The following is a 21,402-nucleotide window of genomic DNA, read 5'->3' as shown; positions in this document are numbered from 1 at the left end:
TCCTTCTTCCCGTGAATGGCCGCGACGGCACCATCATCTTCACCGGCGAAGATTCCCCAATCGCCACCGTGAACTCAACAACTTACCTCGTCTCGTTCATCTACATCTCTCCCGATCTCCCCGACGCGCCGACCTTGCCCACATCACCCGTCTCTCCGCCCGTCTCTCAGATTTTTCTCTTCACATCAATCTCTCGTCTCTGTGTTGCGGAAGGAGCTTTCAGCGCCTCTTCGAAATACAGGTAGGTATTCGTTCTCGTCTATATTTCTGATTCAACCTTCATCCCTTCCAATTCTCGCGTTCTTGTTCTTCATGACGACGTTCGTTATTATTGCAGTGCGTTGAAATTATTGATGAAAGAAGTGGCATCTCGTTGAAGCTTGGATGATAAGAACTATTGAGATGTTGGAGCGTGATGATTCTGTGAAGATTGTAGATACGTGAATTCTGATTGTTTTTTGTGGTTGCAGAAAAGATGAAGAAGATCAATGAAGGTTGATGATGATTTTCTGAGTTTTGTGTGCAAGGAGAGGATCGAAGATTGAAGATTATTGATGACAAATGCTATGCGGTTCTTGCGATGATTCGTAGATGAAGGTTGAAGATTCAAGATCATAAGATTCAAGGAAACGGTTATGGTGATGGTTGAAGAATTTTGTCAAGGTTTGTGAATTGATGATGAGATGGAAGATGATGATGAACGTAGCGATGCGGTTATCGTGAAGATTGAAAGAGAAGATTGAAGTCGTGAAGACGATTCTTGAATCAATATCTTTGGTGACGATTTTTCAGGTTTTTGATTATTCTCTCTCCTTCTCCAATTCTTGCTGCGTTTTCCTTTTGAGAATCTCTTTTTCTTTTTCTGAGTTTTCTCCCTTGAAATTCTGTTATGTTTTTTGGTTATGCAGGTTGGTTCCCTGATTGTAAGCTGAACCCGGTTTTTTTTATTTGATGTGCACAGGTTGAAGGCTTTGAAGTGCTACGTTTGGCCTTTTTATGTAATGGATATTGGATAGAAATTTAAAAGCGTTTTGTCAAAATGAATTTTTATTTTGTATTGAACATATTTGAAACCCGAGTCTTGAAACTTGTGTACCAAAAAACATACGAATAAATCTTCCACTTTATCAATCTTGAATTAAATCCCGACAAATCATGAGCTTAAGAACCTTAATGAACTTCCAACTTCAGTCTCAAATCAACCCACATTACCAGCAACAAGTCATAAGCAACGGAGAGAGAAAACAATCGCCTTGATCACCACTTTATTTCTTTATGCCACGATTCACACTTGAGCTTCAATCCAACATAACGGTAACACATTGAGGAATCTTCAAAGAAGAGAAGAGTTGAAACACTTAAGAACCTCTTAACATGAAATCCAATGAATCTCAGTTGAATTAACAATTGCAAACATCATTTATAAGAAAACTCTTTATTATTTCTCTTAATTTTTAAGCGACGAAATAAACGTCCTTGATAACTTATAGCACGAAGAAAGAGGGCAAATTTTGGGGTGCAACACGCTCATATGAGCTTTGTTTTGAAAAATGGGGGACCGATTTCTTTTGGTGGCCTGGTTAATTCCATAGCTCATGCCCTTGGATTAGACACCGAGCTCGCTACTCTTGAGCCACATCCTCCTCGCATTGTAAACTTGAAATTTTTAAAAGACACACGTCTTTGCAAAGCGAGAAACGAAGGCGACTTCTATCTTATGGTTAGTGGTACTACTGTACCTAGTGTTGTTCTCCCTTACACTCGGCACACTGATGTGCGATTTGAGCGTAGCTGGACCTATGACTTGAGCGTTCCTGATTTCACTGGTCCGTTACCCCCAAATATTCATGTGGAGGGAGGTAACGACACTGATGATGAGTACGATTTCCATACACAGTCACCACCCCACTTTACACCATCGCACACCGCACCCTCTTCCTCTAACCCACCTGCAGGTACCCCTCCTAGCTTTTATATTACTAAAGATACGTGGAGAGAGCACATGGAAAGAGTGGAAAGACGGGATACACTCCTCTCCTCTATGCAGCAGCAGATTTTCGATAACATGGAATTTATGCAAGCCTCTCAGACACAGAATATTGCTTCATTGCGTACCATCATGGAGACTCAGCTAGCCTTCCAGACTCAGCAGCACCAATAGCAAACAAGTTTTGTGAGACACTTCGCTTTGATGGAGGCCTCTCCAGGCACCCTGATAGGTAGGACTCGCCAGCTGCAGGAAGCTAACGTCGCTCTTTCTGAAAGAGTCGAGCGACTTGAGATCTCCTAGGGCAGGTTTCGTAGCAGGAGTTGTCGTTCCGATCCTCCCACTCAAGACGGCGAGGGTACCAGCAGTCCACACTAGCGCCTTCCAGGTTACTCCTTCCCGCTCTTTTATTAGAACATTGGGACAATGTCTGATTTAAGTGTGGGAGGAGATTTTATTGCTTTCTTTTTATTGCTTTCTTTATTTTTCCATTCTTTATCGCTTTCTAGTACTTTAGCTGTTTTACTTTGTTTGTTGTTTAGTTTCCAATAAGTACATGTGCTTAGGGAGTCTTTTTGTATAGTGTACCTTTATTTTTCCCACTTTTTAGCCTTACAAATTTTTTTCACGAAAGAATACAGTGTGTCTTAAAGATTTGGGGCTATAAGACAGGTTCTAGATAGGGTGTGTTTGTCTTGGGTACTCTTTTTGAAAAATCGATATCATTTTAGCACCACTGCCTCGTAAATATTAAAATTAAATTCCATTTCCCATTATGCTATGATTTTAAGAATTGTACGAAATAGGTCCTTAAGTAGTTTATCCTTGCAGTCGGCTCCGGCCTAAGCATGCTCTAAGTATAGGATCTATGAATATAAGTGAATGATCTCTTTTTTCCTTAAGTATTAAAAATGTATGAATGTGACCCTGAGCTAGGTGACTCTCACACGGTCATTTAGTTCAAATTGTTGTAAACATTCAGAAAAAGAAAAACAAAAAGAAAAAGAAAAGGAAATAATAAAAGGCATACCCGTTGTAGTTGGTTCAGAGGTATCTGGTACTTGACTCGGTAGGGCGGATTACGGTCCGATCCCTCACAACTGCAATCGGGTAAATAAAAGGGGTTACACCAATTCTTGTACCAGAGCCCCATTGCTTGAGATCAGAGTCACTAATCGGTCACTATACCATGAGTATGTACGGGTAACGGGCTTAATGTGATTGCACCAGAATGAAAAAGGACCTTACCAAAAGAATAAGTCTTAGCATAGTGGGATAATAGGGATTGATTTACATAAATATGAGGTTTATGTCCGCGTTTTCACAGAAAGTGTCATTACGATATCCTTGGTTCAGATAGTTAGTACCTATCAGCAGACCCTTACTCGAACTTAGAAGCCCTTTTAGCCTTAAAACTTGTGAATATTGTCTCTTCTTTCATCCACTTCTGAGAGTTATTGCTTGAGGACAAGCAAAGGTTTAAGTGTGGGAGAATTTGATCACACTGAATCGCACCATATAATTGACTCAATTTGCACATGTTTTTCATTATTTTTTAGGCTATTTTCCTGTGTTATATTTTTTCTTGGCTCATTTGCAGGTATTTTCCCTTTTATTCACTCTTCTGAAGAAAACGAGCAAAAAATCAAGAAAAATCGGGATTTCCAGTTGTTTTACACACATGGCGTCCAGCTCAGCGCCCGCTAAAGGGAGCACCGTGACGTGTACCGCTTTGTCCAGGGGGTAACTTCCACGTTCCCATGATCTCCACCTCGGCCTGCTCCGCGGGCGCGGTCTTTGTAAAAAGTTTCCCACTCAGAAGGAGTTGAAGGGCACTCCTATCTTTACACAGCCCAAGAAATCTCTATAAATAGGAACCTTATTTCATTTTCGTTTTTCATCCAAGCTTAGTTAAAACTTAAGCTATATATTGTCATATCTTGTAAGTGATACTCCTTTCATATCGAAGAGTTATCACACTGTTGATTGAGTCTGTAATCGAGTTTGGAGCATTTTTGTAGAAGTTAATCCTGTCGCCATTTACATTCAATTGCAATTTACTTTCCGCTTGTACCAAATTTAAAGACTCCGATTGGAGCAGGTTTTTATTTACACGCTTTATTTTAATCTCTTTACCTTACATTGCTTTATTTGCTTTATTTCTTGCCCTCGCTTTACTTTATTTATCTACCTACTTGCCTTTATTTTCTTTACATGCTTTGCTTTATTTAATTACCTTGCTTTACATTACTTTATTTCCCACACTTGCTATTAATTAACATGTCTACATGCTTTTATATGCTTACTTTTATTTCCATGTCTCGCTAAATTTTTAAGGGTTATAGTTTAAGGATCGTTGTCATGATTATGTTCCAAATTTTGTATTAATAGAAATACTACTGGGGATGTTTTAACTTTTAATTCAAGTTCGTTGTACTTAAAATGTTTATAGGTAAGATCGAAAGCCGTCCATACTTAAGATTGAACTTGATTAGTTTTTAGCCAAATAAAAAGGGCGAAAGTAGTTTGTTCAGTTAATTAGGAATCTTTAACATATTTTTAGCAAAAAGATTTTGAAACTATTTTTGGACACGTTTATGTGTTTGAAATCCGATTGTTGGCCTAAAAGCCCAGAATCTCTTTAAGTTAATCTTTCCAAGTTAAAATCATTTTTCTACTAAGACAAGTAACCAATTTCTTAAAAATAGGTTTACTACTTTAAGGTTTGAGGCACCTTTTATAAGTGACAATAAAAGGATAGGATTAAAGAGTAAACTCGATTCTTAGTACGCGAAAACGACAAGTTCCCGTTAAATTGTTCCTTTTCTATAAGTAGAAAATATTGCCCCATAATTAGTTCTACCAACATACAACTGGAACACTGTATAATTTACGTGAATTACATTCGAACCTGTTGTTTTTATCTGCTATTTACTTTATTCTTTTATTTTCTTGCACTGCACACATCTCAACTATTTTCATCCGCCGTAGATAAGCACCTTAATAATAGAGTTGATAGATTGACGATTGGTCTTTGTCGTTTGATAATATTTTATATTACTTCGATAGGTTGTGCACTTTCAGTTTATTTTAGACTATATATATAGACCCATCAAGTGACAATTAGAATCGCTTCCTTTTGAATACCTCTTTCTGGATCTGAAGGATTCTCTCTTGGAACGATCGCGTTACTTGATCTCCTCACTGTACTCTCTATTTCAGATAAGAAGCACATATCAACTGAAGGAAGATCAAAAACTTGCAAAATAAGCAACATGGTACAAAAGTACATAACCTTTTCTACCTTTGTAGAACGCAGTGTACGATTCCGCCGATTGTATGCTCAATGTTCCCCAAGTCTTTTGAAGCTATTGCATCTAGCAAAGCATCGACTTGTCCTCTTCAACGGTCATATAATCATGGGACAATATATATATATATATATATATATATATATATATATGAGACACTCTATCTTGAAGAAAAACAACAAACTATAACGCTATTCTAGCAACATATTCAAACTCAGCAAATAAACTTCAAAGAGAAAAATAGAAAAAGAAAGAAATAAAGTTCTTAGAGAAACTGCACTAAACACTCCATTGTGAGAAATCTAGTTTATAAGAATCTGTAAGAACACAAGAGCTGTTGCTCGTAAACTGTGTTAACATCTGAGCTAAATTGTTTGATGTTTCCATCTGCTTTTTAGAGGCAATATCTTGTAAACATTCATTTGTAAATCTTTTGACTTCCAAGAGGATTTGCAGATGATGGTTTCGGAACCAATGGATCCTTGAGGTGGAAGTCACCTATTCTTCTTTGGAAGTCACATAAGCTTAGTCTTTCTTTTCATCTGACAATGATCTTCTGTGATCTGTTGATTTGATTTATTACATTCCTAACTTTTTCCAGGAAAGTTTCTTTTAAGCTTTCAATCCAACGGGCTGCCCTAATTTTTGCCTAAGCCGATTAATGTTCGACCTAACGGTATTTTCTTTTATTCTCTTTTTTGGAACAGCTTGTGTGACATTCGTTCACTTGATCTGAAAATTTTGAGGATTGTGACTGCCATGTTAATGATCCAAGAGACACAATCGTTGTAAGCTCATGATTTTCACTATTTCTCCGATATTGTGTGCGATGAGAGGATACAGTTGAACCTCTTTTGGGATGGTTCCTTCAGAGATGAATGATTCTCTTAGAAATCAGACGAATTAGTTGTTGTCACTAAACAACTACCCTGCTCCAGGTTTAAGATTAAGGATTTCATTTTCACGTGGAAAGAAAAAACACCAACTTCTAGGCTCAAAGGGGGGTTAATGATAGACTATCTTCCTTATATCTCTAGTGTTTGGGGATTTGAAGCAATGTCCGTACATCGTTAGTAAAGTTTCATTCGGAAGCACACCGTTACAAATTGGGTATTTCGTTTTCATCATTTTTCCTTCAATACTTGCTTAATCAAAAGTATGATAAAAAAAGGAAATGAGAGAAACATAGACATTTTTTTTCCATTTTTTTCATCATTCTCCGTCTAACCGTTTTGATATATAAAGGTAAAATGCGTTATTTTACGTATTCAAATCAATTATCACTCTCACATTATTTTTCATTCTTACATAGATTGAAATACTTACCTTAAAGATCAAGTCCCTCTCTACCGCTTAAAACTTACTCCACCAATTTAAAATTTTATCTCACTCTTTACCGAACACTCTAATTCTCTAATGAAAGTCATCCTTATCTAAAAACTTATATAATACTACTTCGTATAAAATATGAGAATTTCTTTAGCCACCTCCTAACCTTCTTGCCCACCCCTAGTGAATTTACCACACTACCCCTTGTTTCGGAAGTTCATTTCCGAAAAGGTACTTTTTTTTGCAAAAAAGGTGTTTTCGGAAATGAACTTCCGAAAAAGTGTTTTTTTTAATATAAAAAATTGATTTCGGAGATGCATCTCCGAAATAAAGTTAAATTTTCAGAAAATGTGGTGTTTCGGAAGTTCATCTCCGAGCGCACCCCCCATGATGGAATTCGGAAATGCACTTCCGAAGTTATGTCTGAACAGAAGCAAAATGAAAAATAACAACGATTCGCTTTATTTAATCGGGTGAAGATTACAACGATAATATTACTGAAAATCAAAGTTACATATTGTTGAACACGGGTAGGTGGGGATGAGTCAACATTTTGATAACGTCGTCCGCCGATCTTTGAAGTTTGGCGTCCAACTCGATCGGGCCTTTCGAAGAAAATCGGTCGAACGTTGTCCACATAACCGCTAAGTCTTCGTCGTTCTTGATCTCAAAAGGTGTGAACTTAATGTCTCCCTCGTCGTTAAGCGATGGAGAGCGGTACTCGAGCTTGACAACCTTTCGATTCTCGGGATAGCGCAAAAGCGTGTTGAGCGACGGTATCAATTCCGCAAACGGCGTGTCGCGAGAGAAGCAAAATTGGAACGGCATCGGGTAGCCGGTTTCAAAGTAGACGAATGCTAGGTGAGGGTAGGTTTGTGTCATTTGTGTTTTGTGGTGTGAAGAGGATGAAGAAGAGTGTGTGGTATTTATAGACTTATTGGAGCATTGATGGCCCAACAAACCTTATCCTGCCTCAGGGGACATTTCGGAAATGAACTTCCGAAAATAGGCTCCAGACATGTATATTTCAGAAGTTCATTTCCGAATTATGCAGAAAACAGACTTAAATTTTGCATTTTGTTGATTGCTTAGTGTTTTGTGTAAACAATACCAAAGGAATTCAAAATAGACATAAATTAGACATTGATGACATAAAACATACTTATATTATATATGTATTGAATCGGTCCGATTTTACATGATAAACAACAATACATACAAAAAATGATCGTTACAAACAAAAAACGATCCGGAACGAACTAAAATTCATCGAACCAATCGGTGGATCCTAAGTCCAAAATAGGCACGTTCTTCGAACGCTCTCTATTTTGCTCGCGCTCCTTGCTCATCATTTCTTCAAACTCCGCCATCCTCGCAACGAACGGATCCGGCCAAGTCTCCGCCTCATTTGAACGATGTGTCGTCCATTGACAAGAAGTAGCCGGTATAGGACAACCCGGTTTCAAAAACACTTGAACGAAGTGCCGCGATCGTAGATACCCGATGCATATGACGCGGCCCGACGCGTCCAACGGCGGTCGACTATGAAGTGGAAAGAAAGTCTCACATGATCCGAACCTCGTCAAATCGACGCACACCATATCATATGCACTTGCTATTAGATGACCCATCTCGGGGAATGACATCCACTTCGAAACCGGAGCGATACCGGTAAGTGATGGAACAAGTGCATCATGAATTTTTGCAAACTTTTCTTGATTTTCATATAGTCGGCCGTAGATATCCCGATACGAAGTTAACTCCGCAATGAGCTCCCGTCGGACTAAAGTGTGATTATTTTCCCCTTTACCGAGCAAACCCGCAACGGCCCGATATCCACAATTACCGTCGCCTCCAACATCAACGATGTTATCGATATATTTGTGCATGAAAAGTGGCATCTCATCAATGTAGACAATCGGTGATTTTTTGATCGGCGGTGTGCGAGGTGGCTTCCTAATACGGGCTCCTTTGTTACCACTACACGTGGACTTCGGTGTCTCTTGAATTTCTGGCAACGATGAATCAACATGTTCAAAGTAGGAAGGAGATCGTTTTGTTGAATTGTCATCTTGTGTAATTTTTGACTTTTTCGGTGCACCTTTCGTCTTAACCGGTTGAGATGGCGGTTTCAAATCGGTGGTCTCCGGAAACGCGATCTTTCGCAATTGTTCTTTTATGTGCAATTTTGTTGTGTCGTCCGCCTTAGCAAACTTCTCCATTATCACTTCCAACTCGTCGGAGATGGTGATTTTGGAGTCATTTTCCTTCGGCGGGTCAAAATCATCAAAACGAAGTTTCTTCCAATGGTCGGCTACCTCATCCATGCGTATTGGTGAATTCAACTCCTTCTTTTTTGAAATTATACAAGCACACGGAAGGCCGTATGTAGTTCTAATGGTGCACCCACATAAAGAACTATCCGCCCCCGTGGTCTCCGACCGCTTAGCTTCATGAAACAAAAAATTCAAACCCGTTCGAGATATGTTGTAAATCAATTGGGAGAATAGAATTTGGCCCTCATACCGGTGTTCCATGACCGTCTTGCTCCGACCGAACGATGTTTGAATTTCATTGTGTTGATTTTCAAGCATTTGATTCACGGTGTCCCACCCGCGACACAAATCTCCCTTACTATCACCCAACCACCTCTTGAAGACCGCATGTGCGGATTCAACTCGGTTAGTCGTGGTGCAACCAAGATGTCTAACCCGATTTGTCCAAGCGCACACGACTTTTTCTCTAACTTTGTCAAGAATGGTGGATTCGACGTAATGACAAAATGTCCTAATGGAACCACACAAAGACCTAAAGTGTACCAATTTCTCGGTATAATCCTCTTCGGAGTATGCATCCAAAATTCCCCTCCATGCCGCCATTATCCTATCAACCACAACACCGGCTTTGACAAATTTACCATTTTCATCCAACCTATCTTTTGTCCCAACCGCGGGTTTCAACTTGCTTCTCACGTTGCAAGTTATGTGATACCGGCAAAGTAAAGCGGTAGATGTCGGGAAGACGGTATCGACCGCATTCATCAAAGCATTGTCCCGATCGGTGACAACGACGTTTGGCATAACCTCTTGATCAACTAACAAAGACTTGCAAATTCCCAAGGCCCACGTAAAGTTTTCTTCTTTTTCACACTCCAAAAAAGCAAACCCCACCGAATAAGTCTTGTCCGTCGAGGTCACACCGACGATCTCTAGAAGAGGAAGCCTATACTTGTTTGTCTTGTACGTCGAATCCATGACTAGAACGGTTGGAAATGTGTTGAACAATTTGATACTTTCGGGATGAGTCCAAAAAATATCACGCACGGTAACTTTGTCCTCGGAGGTTCGGAAGCTTGAAACGTAATTGTTATCGCCTAGAAGTTTCAAAAGTTGTTGCATTTCCGACCGAGGGCCCATATTCAAAACCTTGAGATTGTGCCGTTCATTGTAACTTGCTTTTAGGGCGAAAAATTGATGGAGATTGATAGGGTTTAGAGAGGGTTTTGATAAGTTTTTGGAGAAAAATGATGAAAAAGTGAAGGAGGGAAATTTGTATATGCAGCAACAGTTTCGGAAATGAACTTCCGAAAATATGCACGGATTTTGAATTTTTTTTTAGTTCGGAAATGAATCTCCGAAAACATCAAATTTTTGATGTTTTCGGAGATTCATTTCCGAACTAAAAAAAAAAAACAAAAAAAAACAACTTCGGAGATGCATCTCCGAAGCAGGGGCAGTTTTGGGATTTCGCTGGGGTTTCCCCCCATAGGGAGGTGGGTAAAGAAAAATTCTAAAATATTTACCTAGAAGATAGTAATTACGTCAAAAAAAGAAGAAAGTGCATAACATCTCATGGTAAATGACATAGGATCATTAATGATCATATACTAATACTAGTAGTTTTTGCACAAAATGGAAAATTACATCAAAAGAGAAAAGAGGCATAAAACGAAAAAGGAGCAAGTTTTGTACAATGGATTATTTTTGTTTTGTCATGGCGATGTGGAGTTGAGTAGTCTAACAAACAACCTTCCCTCTGTCTTAACATTGATGTTTAAAATTTCGGATATGAATATATTTTAACTTAATTTATTCAATGAATTTAATTATAGTTAAGTTGGATAATAAACAGATTTAAAAGTTTAAACACAAATAAAAATTGAAAATCCGATTAAATGAACAATTTCAGCATAGTTCAATTGATTTAGTCTTCTTGCATCAACATGATAATTTTTTTGGTTCAACTAATGGATTCAATTCAATTATGCGAATTAAGTCTCATTAATTGTTTTTTTATTGGTATAAAGTCTAATGAATTGTTTTAAAGTTTAGACTAACGCATAAAATTATTTATTAAATAATATTTATAATGACAGTAAATGTTAAATTATTTTACTTTACATATTACACTAACTTTCTTTCTAGTAGTTTTTCAAAGCTTATAGCACAAAATCTAAAGATTAACATGTTTAAATGTAGTTAAAAAAATAAGATTTTTATTTAATTTGCCACAGCATACTTCAACCAGAATATAATTGATAAATGAACGCGGTCTATCAGTTTTCAAAATTTAAAATATTTATAAAATAGAAAAAACTGATAGTGTAAAAAAGTTTTACTATCAACCAATCACGATCATTTATCCTACCAAGTCATATTGTTATTTTTAAATTACTGAGATGACATGGCAGAATGATATATTCTCATTAGATGAAAGTACCCTAAACCCTAAACCCTAAACCCTAAACTATCAATATCATCTTTTAAGAGTTCCATGCATTGAGTAGAAAAAAAATGGGGAGCTCTCGCGGAAGGGGTAGACCGCCGAAAAAGGTGACCCAAACGCCGGAATTCGCTCATGGAAACGGTGCTGTAGCGACGATGGAAACAACGCCGGTGACTGTTGCTGGAACGAATACGGAGACGGAACAACTATTGGCAACGAACACCACAGATACGAGGGGAATTGAAGGAATTTCTGCGAACCCTAAAACGGAAGAACGCAAAGACTTGAAGACGATGAAGATGAATGAGGAAACGAATAAACTTTGGGTGGATGTTATCAGTGGGAATCGTCATTCAACAAATGGTTTACAACTTCAATTTGTTGCTCCAAAAGTTGTTGAGGGGAAAATTGAAGTTGAAATTGAGGAGAAGGATGTAGAATCTGAGATTAGGTTTTGGGAGAATTCACTGATAATGTATGTGATTGGTGCCAATCTCAGTATGAATGCGGTGAAGAACTACATGATTAGGGCTTGGAATTTTGTAGCTTTGCCAGAAATGTACTATAATGATGAAGGTTTCTTCATCCTTAAGTTCAGGAATGGGGATGATAGAGATGAAGTATTGATGAAAGGCCCTTACACTATCCAGAACATGCCAATGATCATAATGGAATGGCGACCTGATTTCTCTATGGCAAAAGATATGCTACGAACGATACCGATTTGGATCAAACTGCCAAACTTGCCTCTTCCCCTATGGGGTGTCAATAGCTTAGGGAAGATTGGAAGTGCAGTAGGGAACCCGTTGTTCACAGATGAATGTACTGCAGGGAAGCTCCGCGTGAGTTATGCTCGTATGTTGGTAGAGGTTGATGTTACCCAAAAGCTATGTGAAGAGATTTCCATTAAGGATCATGAAGGGAATATGCGACAACAGAAAGTTGAATTTGAATGGCGTCCGCAATACTGTGAAAGGTGCCAGAAGATTGGACATGTATGCTCCAATGAGAAGAAAATTCCTGTGAAGACTTGGCAACCAAAGACCAGAGAGATGGTATGCAGGCAGAGACTAGTAAGACAGAGGCCATAGAGTCAAAGAAGGATACAAAGCAAGTCACCAATGAAGATGAGGTGACAGATGAGCAAGATCTAGGCAAATGGACTGAAGTCAGAAGAAAGAAAGAAGAAGGCAAGAAACGCAGGAATGATTGTCAAGGTACAACTACTCTTTGCTCTAATGTGTTTGAGTCATTAGGTGTTTTGAATGACCCTAAAGGCACACCCCTGGGTGTGACATGATGGTAGCCTGGAATGTCAGGGGGCTGAATAAAGGAGCCAGAAACAGAGAGATTAGCTCCCGTCTCTCTAGGCTGAATCCTGATGTTGCTATTTTGGTTGAAACTCGGGTCAAACACAATAATATAGAGAAAATTAGGAAGGTGTTAGGGAGTAAATGGAATTTTCTGGATAACTACAATGAGCATGATAATGGTAGAGTTTGGATCTTATGGGATAGACAAAAAATTGACATTAAAAGAAGCAGTTCTTCTGACCAGATGATACACTGTGAGATTTTAGATATGGAAGGGAGATTTAAACTGTGGTTAACTGCCATCTATGCCTCAAATAAGCTGGATAAAAGGAGAAAGTTGTGGCAGGATATAGAAAGAATTAGCTCTAATCAGCAGGGACCTTGGAGTCTTATGGGTGACTTTAACAATGTTTTAAGTGTTAATGACAGGATTGGAGGCAAAGCTGTGCAGGAAGGTGAATACATTGATTTGAGTAACATGATGGTTCAATGTGGGCTGTCTGATATGGACAAGATTGGTGATAGATACACTTGGTGTAACAAACATGCTACTGGAACCATCTACTCTTGCATTGATAGGGTAATGGCAAATAGGGACTGGTTCCAGCAAAATCTGAGCTACAATCTTCATGTGTTAGAACCTGGTATTTCAGATCATGCTATTCTTTGCCTTAAAAAAGAGGAGCAAAAAAGGAGTAAAAAAGGCATATTCAAGTTTATAAATGTGGTGACTGAAATTGCTGAGTATAGTGATCAAGTGGAAAGAAGCTGGAAAAGAGAGATTAGAGGTAACCAGCAGAATACTTTATGGATTAAGCTGAAAAGGCTGCAGCCTGTTCTAAAGCAGCTGAGCAAACCTTTTAGTGGAATTAAATGGCAAATTGAGCAAGCTAGAAAAGATCTGGATAAGGTACAACAGTCCATTGTGCAGGATAAAATGAATGAGACATTGACTAGAGAGGAAAAGGCAAAGACTGACAAACTTCTTGATCTGTTAACTATTGAGGAGGAAATCATGAGGCAAAGAGCAAAGGTGAACTGGATTAGACTTGGGGACGGCAATAACACTTACTTCCATGCTTCGCTTAAGACCAAACAAAATCAGATGAAGATCCAGAAGCTGGTTCAAGAGGATGGTACTGTGGTTATGAGACATGGGGATATCACTGATGAGGCTCTTAAGTTTTATGGCAAACTCATGGGGGCTGCTCATAAAAGACTAGAGGCAGTGGATATCAGGGTGCTGAGGAGAGGCAAGCAACTATCCAATAGCCAAAGAATGGACCTGATAAAAGATGTGACTGAAGCAGAGATTGTGCACGCTTTAAAAAGTATTGGTGATCTAAAGGCTCCAGGAGTGGATGGCTATAATTCCAAGTTCTTTAAAGCCTCATGGAACATTGTGAAGCAAGATGTCATTCATGTGATAAAAGAGTTTTTTGATAATGGTATTCTGGATAAGAAATGGAATAGAACTCTAGTCTCCTTGATACCTAAACATGCTGCTGCAAAAAGTATGAAAGATTTTAGACCTATTGCTTGTTGTACTACTGTATATAAAATCATAGCTAAAGTGATGGCTAGGAGAATGAGTGCAGTCCTTCCAAGTATAGTGAGCAGGAATCAGGCAGCCTTTGTGCCGGGGCAAAACATCCAGGACCATATATTGCTAGCATATGAGCTGGTTAAGGGGTATAGTAGGAAGGGTGGCATGCCAAGGTGTATGCTTCAAATGGATATACAGAAAGCGTATGATTCTGTGGATTGGAAGGCACTGAAGAAAATTATGGCTGAAGTGGGGTTCCCTAGGAGATTCATTGATTGGACTATGCTTAGTGTAACAACTGTGAGCTACCAATTCAACATAAATGGGGAAATCTCTAAGAGTATGAAGGCAGCAAAAGGTTTGAGGCAGGGTGACCCCATCTCACCACTCCTTTTTGTGGTGGTGATGGAATACTTGCATAGGAAGTTAGATGAGCTAGCAGAAAATCCTACGTTTAAATTTCATAGTAAATGTGCTAAATTAGGGCTTATTGACATGAGTTTTGCAGATGATCTGCTTTTGTTCTCATGTGGTGATGTCAATTCTGTGCAGCTGCTGATGAAGAAATTCCATGAATTTTCTAGAGCTACTGGCCTGGTAGTGAATCCTGCCAAGTGTAAGCTGTTTTGTGGAGGGATGGATAGGGCTCAGGAGGAGATAATGACTGCTATTACAGGTTTTGGCATTGGTACTCTTCCTGTAAAATACCTTGGTATACCTCTGGAGAGTAAAAAGATGTCCAGCAATCAATGTATTCATCTGGTGGAGAAAATTGGCAAACGGATTGGACATTGGTCTGCAAAAATGCTCAGCTATTCTGGGAGAATTCAGCTTATAAATAGTGTGATTTTCAGTACTGCAAATTACTGGTTACAGTGTATTCCTTTGCCTAAAGGGATCATTAAAAGGTTGGAAAGCATGTGCAGGAACTTCTTGTGGACTGGAAAGGAAGGGACTTATAGAAGAGCCCCAATTGCGTGGAGCAAAATTTGTGAGCCTAAGAATCAGGGGGGCCTGAATGTGTTTGACTTGGCTAGGTGGAACAAAGCATGCCTTAGCAAGCTTCTATGGGATCTATGCAGGAAGAATGACACACTTTGGGTAAGATGGATACATAGCTATTACATTAAACAAGAGCATGTCATGACTGTGAAGATTAGACCCAGCTGTTCTTGGATGCTCAAAGCCATCCTAAGTCAAAGAGAGGATCTTGCAGGGATGCAGAATTGGAAGGATAACTTGACTGCTAGGAAATTCTGTAAGAAGAAAATCTACACTGGTTTTTTACTCACTAATCAAACTGTACCTTGGAGGAAGGTGTTTTATGATAATGAAGCCAGACCTAGAGCTGTCTTCATCACTTGGTTAGCTTGCCACGGCCGATTAGCGACAAAGGATCGGTTGAAGAGGTTTGGTATTCTGGATAATGAAAACTGTGTTTTATGTGCAGGGACTGAAAGTCTCAATCATTTACTCTTTGAGTGCAGTAAGACTCGAGACATTTGGAAGGAGGTCTTACATTGGTTGCAGGAGGACCATATGCCACAGAAGTGGGAGAACGAATTAAACTGGATCATCCATAAAAGCAAGAACAAAAACTGGAAAACAAGACTGCTCAAGACTGCTTTTGTGGAAACTGTATATGCTTGTTGGAGGTATAGAAATGCTATTGTATATAGATCCGATGATAGATATCGGAATAGAAATATACATAGTGAGATCATTGATACCATAGTTCATAGGATATGGAGAAAACCGAGCTTTAGAGAAAAAATCGCTCCTTTTCTTTTGTGAGTAGAGGTGGTTATTAGTTGTAGGTAGCTGGACCCTATGGGTCGCTTTGTATATAAACTGTTTTTGGAAATATATATAATTTCTTATTCTTCCAAAAAAAGAAAGTGTAAAATTTTTTTACATCGTCAGTGTATCACCATTAAATTCTATAAAATATACTAATAATATTTTAAAAATTAATCAATTCAAAAATATTTATATAAGGTAAAATCATCTTTTTCTTTTTAATGAAAGAAATTTTTGCTGTCATTGCAGTTTTCCTAATTTAAAAAATTAATCTCTATATTTAATTTATAGAAAAAAAATAAAATAAAGTGAGTCAATCCATTCCTGAGTTGTAAAAGCCACATTTATTGTTATATTAATTGAAAAGTTTGACTGAAAATTTTACATAATTAAAAATACATGAACTATAATTACTTTAATATCAGATTTGATTTTTAAAATATTTCTATTTTTTTTCATTAAAATTAAAATATTACTATTTAATTTTTTGTTTTTTTGTCCTTTTTGAACAAAGAGAGTCTCTCACACTCTTTTGACACATCTTTCTTCTCTCTCTCTTCTTGTCCTTCACTTCACCATTTTGTCAATAGATTTTCTCTTTTGTTTATTCCTCGTTGTCGGTGAGAGTAACACACACTCTCTCTCTCACCTATGTTATGTTCATGTTCTGTTCTTCATTTTTTTTCTTTCATCTGGGTCATTTTGTTACAATTTCATTTTCATTACACAATTCCTATAGATTTTGATCTTTTTCTTTAATGGGGTTGCGAATTTTCCTCTAAAGTTTCAACCTTTATCATCATTATTATCATTTTCATAGCAGCCATGAAGGTTGAACTTTTCATATTTCTCTTATTTTCTACATTGTGTTATGGTAAAACTGACCCTAATGATCTCAAGGTTCTGAATGATTTCAGAAAAGGGTTGAAGAATCCAGAGCTTTTGAAATGGCCTGAAAATGGTGATGATCCATGTGGTCCACCTCAGTGGAACTACGTGTTTTGTAACAATGGTAGAGTTACTCAGATTCAAACTAAGAATCTTGGTCTGAAAGGTTCATTGCCTTCGAATTTGAATCAGCTTTCCGAGCTTCAAAATTTAGGTCTACAAAGGAATAATTTATCTGGAATGTTACCTAGTTTGAGAGGATTATCTAAATTGCGGTATGCTTATTTGGATTACAACGAATTCGATGGAATCCCGATGGATTTCTTCGATGGACTCGATAGTCTCGAGGTTTTGTCTTTGGAAGTAAACCCTTTGAATGCTACTAATGGTTGGTTGTTTCCTATGGGATTGAAGAATTCAGTTCAATTGGTGACTCTTTCCCTGGTGGATTGTAATGTGGTTGGTCCTTTGCCTGATTTTCTAGGCACATTGTCGTCCTTATTGAATTTGAGGCTTTCGACGAACAGACTTTCGGGGGAAATTCCGGCTAGTTTCGGGCAATCGTCGGTGCGAGTGCTATGGTTGAATGATCAACAAGGTAGTGGTATGACAGGTTCTATTGATGTTATTGCTTCAATGACATTTTTGACACAGGTTTGGTTACATGGAAACACGTTCACCGGGGTGATTCCGTCGAATATCGGTAATTTAACTTCTCTTAAGGACCTTAACCTCAATCGTAATCAACTTGTTGGTTTGATTCCGGATTCATTAGCAAATATGGAACTTCAAAAACTTGATTTAAGTAATAACATGTTTGTCGGTCCAATACCGATGTTTAAGGCTGCACAACCATTGTATGCTTCGAATTCGTTTTGTCAAACTAAACCTGGTCTTGAATGTGATCCTAATGTTAATATATTGTTGAATTTTCTCTCCGATTTGAATTATCCGTCGTTTGTTGTTCCGAAATGGGTTGGTAATGATCCTTGTGGAGGATCATGGTTTGGATTGAGCTGCTTTCGTAACTCCGTATCGATAATCAATCTGCCTAGAAGAAATCTTACTGGTACGTTGAGTCCTTCGCTTGCTATGTTAGATTCGTTACTTGAAATTAAGCTTTCGGGGAACAATATAACCGGTAAGGTTCCTAGTAATTTTACTGAACTGAAATCTTTGAGGCTGTTGGATTTAAGCGATAACAATTTTGAACCTCCATTGCCGAAATTTCGTGATGGTGTGAAGGTTAGCGTTAACGGTAACCCTCTTTTTGATAATCAACCTCGACCGAGTCCTGCTCCTATTTTAACTCCACCGCCTTTAATTGAACAGCCGTCTTCACCACCACGCAACGTGCCGCAGCCACAACCAAAGCCATCCCCATCCTCGGATAGTCCACCTTCCCCTAGTGAAAGTTCGAGATCCAATCAGTCTAGGAATGTCGAAACAAATCCTCAACCGAGTAATTCGAATAGACTCAAAACAGTAGTGATGGTGGCTGGAGGTATAGTCGTTGGATTTGTAGCTCTTTCGGTTATTGTTTTCTTTGTATGTTGTTGTTCGAAGAAGAAAAAGAAGAAAGTCTCAATTGACGCTTCTAGCCCTCTTGTGGTTCACACTCAAGATCCGTCCGATCCAAAAGTGATGGTTAAATTTGCGGTGTCGGATACCACCGGGAGCTTATCGACAAATACAGGAATAAGTTCTCTGACTAACAATAGCGGTGAAACTGAAAGCTATCATGTAATTGAGTCTGGTGGTAACATTGTCATATCTGTTCAAGTTCTACGCAAGGTCACAAACAACTTCGCTTCGGAAAATGAGCTAGGCCGTGGTGGGTTTGGAACTGTTTACAAAGGCGAACTAGAAGACGGGACGAAAATAGCCGTGAAAAGAATGGAATGTGGAACCATTAGCAGTAAAGGACTCGACGAGTTTCAAGCAGAAATAGCTGTTCTTTCCAAAGTCCGGCACCGACATTTGGTCTCGCTTCTAGGCTATTCCATTGAAGGAAATGAGAGGCTTTTGGTTTATGAGTACATGCCTCTTGGGGCTCTAAGCAGACATCTTTTCCATTGGAAAAGCTTGAATTTGGACCCGTTGTCTTGGACTCAGAGGATTGTTATAGCATTAGATGTTGCTAGAGCGGTGGAATACCTTCACAGTCTTGCTCGACAAATCTTCATCCATCGAGACCTCAAGTCTTCAAATATTCTACTTGGTGATGATATTCGAGCAAAAGTCGCTGATTTTGGTTTGGTGAAACTTGCACCCGATGGTGAAAAGTCTATGGCAACAAAACTTGCTGGAACATTTGGATACCTTGCCCCAGAATATGCAGGTATGTTTTTCATTTACATCAACTATGTACATTCCTTGTAAACATAATAACCTATGTAGCACTGACACCTCTGAAAAAGGCGTGTCCGTGTCAGCGTCGGACACACGACACGATATCGACACTTGTGATTACCTTCAATTTATTTATATTTCCAAATTATTACATGTGGCAGAGCCTGTGTCGTGTCCCGTGTCCGCGCTTCATAGATAATAACCTTTATATTATGGCTGCAATTGCGGTTTTGGACGGCAATTTAGAATTACCCCTAGTTGTTGGTTTACTTTAGTTTCTAGTGATTTTAACCTATTTCGAAATTGCAGTCTGCAATCGCAATTGTGACCGCAATATAGTTTTAGATTTCTCTGCAACAACATCACTACCGTAGTTGCAGCCACATTGCTTATATTTAACTGTAATATAAAGGATTGCTACGCAACTGCAATTTAAAATCATGAGTTATATTATCCTCATATCACTTGTCTATGACATCTCCACACAAACTTGCATCTAACTAAAACTTTTCCGCGAATTTCAGTGATGGGGAAAATCACAACTAAAGTGGACGTATTCAGCTACGGTGTCGTGTTGATGGAACTTCTGACCGGACTAATCGCTCTTGACGAGAGCCGACCAGAGGAAAACCGGTACTTAGCCGAATGGTTTTGGCAAATTAAATCGAACGAAGAAACGCTCAAGGCTGCAATCGATCCATCTCTTGAAGTAAACGAAGAAACCTTCGAGAGCATTTCAATTGTAGCCGAACTTGCCGGACATTGCACCGCCAGGGAAGCCAACCATAGGCCAGACATGGGGCACGCTGTCAAAGTGCTATCAGAGTTAGTAGAGAAATGGCGACCGGTTGACGAAGAGTTTGATTACACCGGCGGAATCGACTTCTGTCAACCGCTACCGCAAATGTTGAAGATTTGGAAGGAAGCAGAAGGGAAAGATATAAGCTATGCAAGTAGTACTAATGATAGTAAAGGAAGTATACCAGCTAAGCCTTCTGGTTTTGCAGATTCCTTTACTTCTTCTGATGCTAGATGATTTGTGTTGTGTCCTTTAAAGTATTTTTATATTGGTTGTGTTTGTTTTGGAAGCAAAAAAAAAGTATAATTTATATGTTTTTTTATTTTGTTGGTTTTGTACTTTAGAGTGTACTTCAAGGTACACTTCAAATATATGAATGAAAATGTAGATAAAGTAATGTTATATTATTTTAATTCTTTGTGTTATTTTGTTATGTTGGTTGATGAAGATTGAAAATATTAAGAAATTATAGGATTAGAATAGAAGCAAAGGTGTTCATGCGTGAGTATTTCACATGGTTCACACAAATGTAGTACCTTTTAGTTTGAGTTTGGGAAAAGTAAAAGGCTGTTGATGGTTTTATTTTAACCTTTATTTTATTTATTGGTTAAATAAAAGGTTGATGTTGGTGGATTGGCTAAAGGACAAAATATATCCCTTTGTGTTGTTTTTTAGTGTTGGAATTAAGAGTATTTGACTGACTCTTAGCACAGACTATGAAGTTATATGTATGATCGGTTCAATGAAATTTAAATTAGAAATAGTTTTATTTATGTTTTTGAAAATATACATTTTTCTGCCTCAAATTATGTGATCTGCATTAGTTAATGTTATGGGCAGCGGTTAGAAGAGTCAACGGTCCCTGGTCCTGGCCTAGCGTAGGTAGTTCTTAAAATCACAAAAATATTTTTTTTATCATAATTTAAATTAATAATTTGGGGGCAAATTTTTTTTTTTTTGATTTTTTCCACTTATTTTTTACTTTCCAACTCATTTTTCACTTTTTAACACACTTTCTCACTTTTTACTTTTTATTACTTTATAATCATTATTTTTAATAAATTATTTTTTAATAAAAAATCATTATGATCAATTTTAAATGATCACTAATTTACATTTAAAATAATATTTAATTTTTAAAAATTAACTTTAGTAATTGAATATTAATAACGAAGAAATATAATTTGAAGAAAATAATAATAAATTTAGTTTAAAAAAATTATTTCAATTAAAATGAATTTAAAAATATATTATTGGATAAAATACAAAAATGTGTGTCATTTATCATTAACTTTAATTTATATGATTCAAAATATTATTATATTAATATATGTCATTAATGAAGTTTATAC

At 37.9% G+C, this 21,402-nt stretch overlaps 2 protein-coding genes across 2 annotated transcripts; both read left to right on the top strand.

Moving 5' to 3' along the window:
- The first annotated feature begins 11,420 nt into the window (after positions 1-11,420).
- Positions 11,421-12,443, top strand: LOC131604923 (uncharacterized). The gene has a single exon (XM_058877338.1). The coding sequence runs from the start codon at positions 11,421-11,423 to the stop codon at positions 12,441-12,443; it is 1,023 nt and encodes a 340-aa protein (XP_058733321.1).
- A 4,132-nt stretch (positions 12,444-16,575) lies between these two features.
- LOC131601796 (receptor protein kinase TMK1-like) lies at positions 16,576-20,493 on the top strand. The gene is made up of 2 exons (XM_058873690.1): positions 16,576-19,240; positions 19,776-20,493. The coding sequence occupies exons 1-2, from the start codon at positions 16,837-16,839 to the stop codon at positions 20,285-20,287; spliced, it is 2,916 nt and encodes a 971-aa protein (XP_058729673.1). The 5' UTR covers positions 16,576-16,836; the 3' UTR covers positions 20,288-20,493.
- The last annotated feature ends 909 nt before the right edge of the window (positions 20,494-21,402 follow it).

Source organism: Vicia villosa, linkage group LG5 (genome assembly GCF_029867415.1).
Source record: "Vicia villosa cultivar HV-30 ecotype Madison, WI linkage group LG5, Vvil1.0, whole genome shotgun sequence".
In the NCBI taxonomy this organism is placed as follows: Eukaryota; Viridiplantae; Streptophyta; class Magnoliopsida; order Fabales; family Fabaceae; genus Vicia; species Vicia villosa.
This window is presented reverse-complemented; position numbering and strand designations above follow the sequence as displayed.

What these genes read in the sequence shown, in the direction of transcription:
- LOC131604923 (XM_058877338.1), top strand. Translation starts at nt 11,421, where the DNA reads ATGGGGAGCTCTCGCGGAAGGGGTAGACCGCCGAAAAAGGTGACCCAA.
- LOC131601796 (XM_058873690.1), top strand. Translation starts at nt 16,837, where the DNA reads ATGAAGGTTGAACTTTTCATATTTCTCTTATTTTCTACATTGTGTTAT. An exon ending in CCTTGCCCCAGAATATGCAG is followed by an intron (nt 19,241 to 19,775) that starts GTATGTTTTTCA and finishes CGCGAATTTCAG; the next exon opens with TGATGGGGAAAATCACAACT.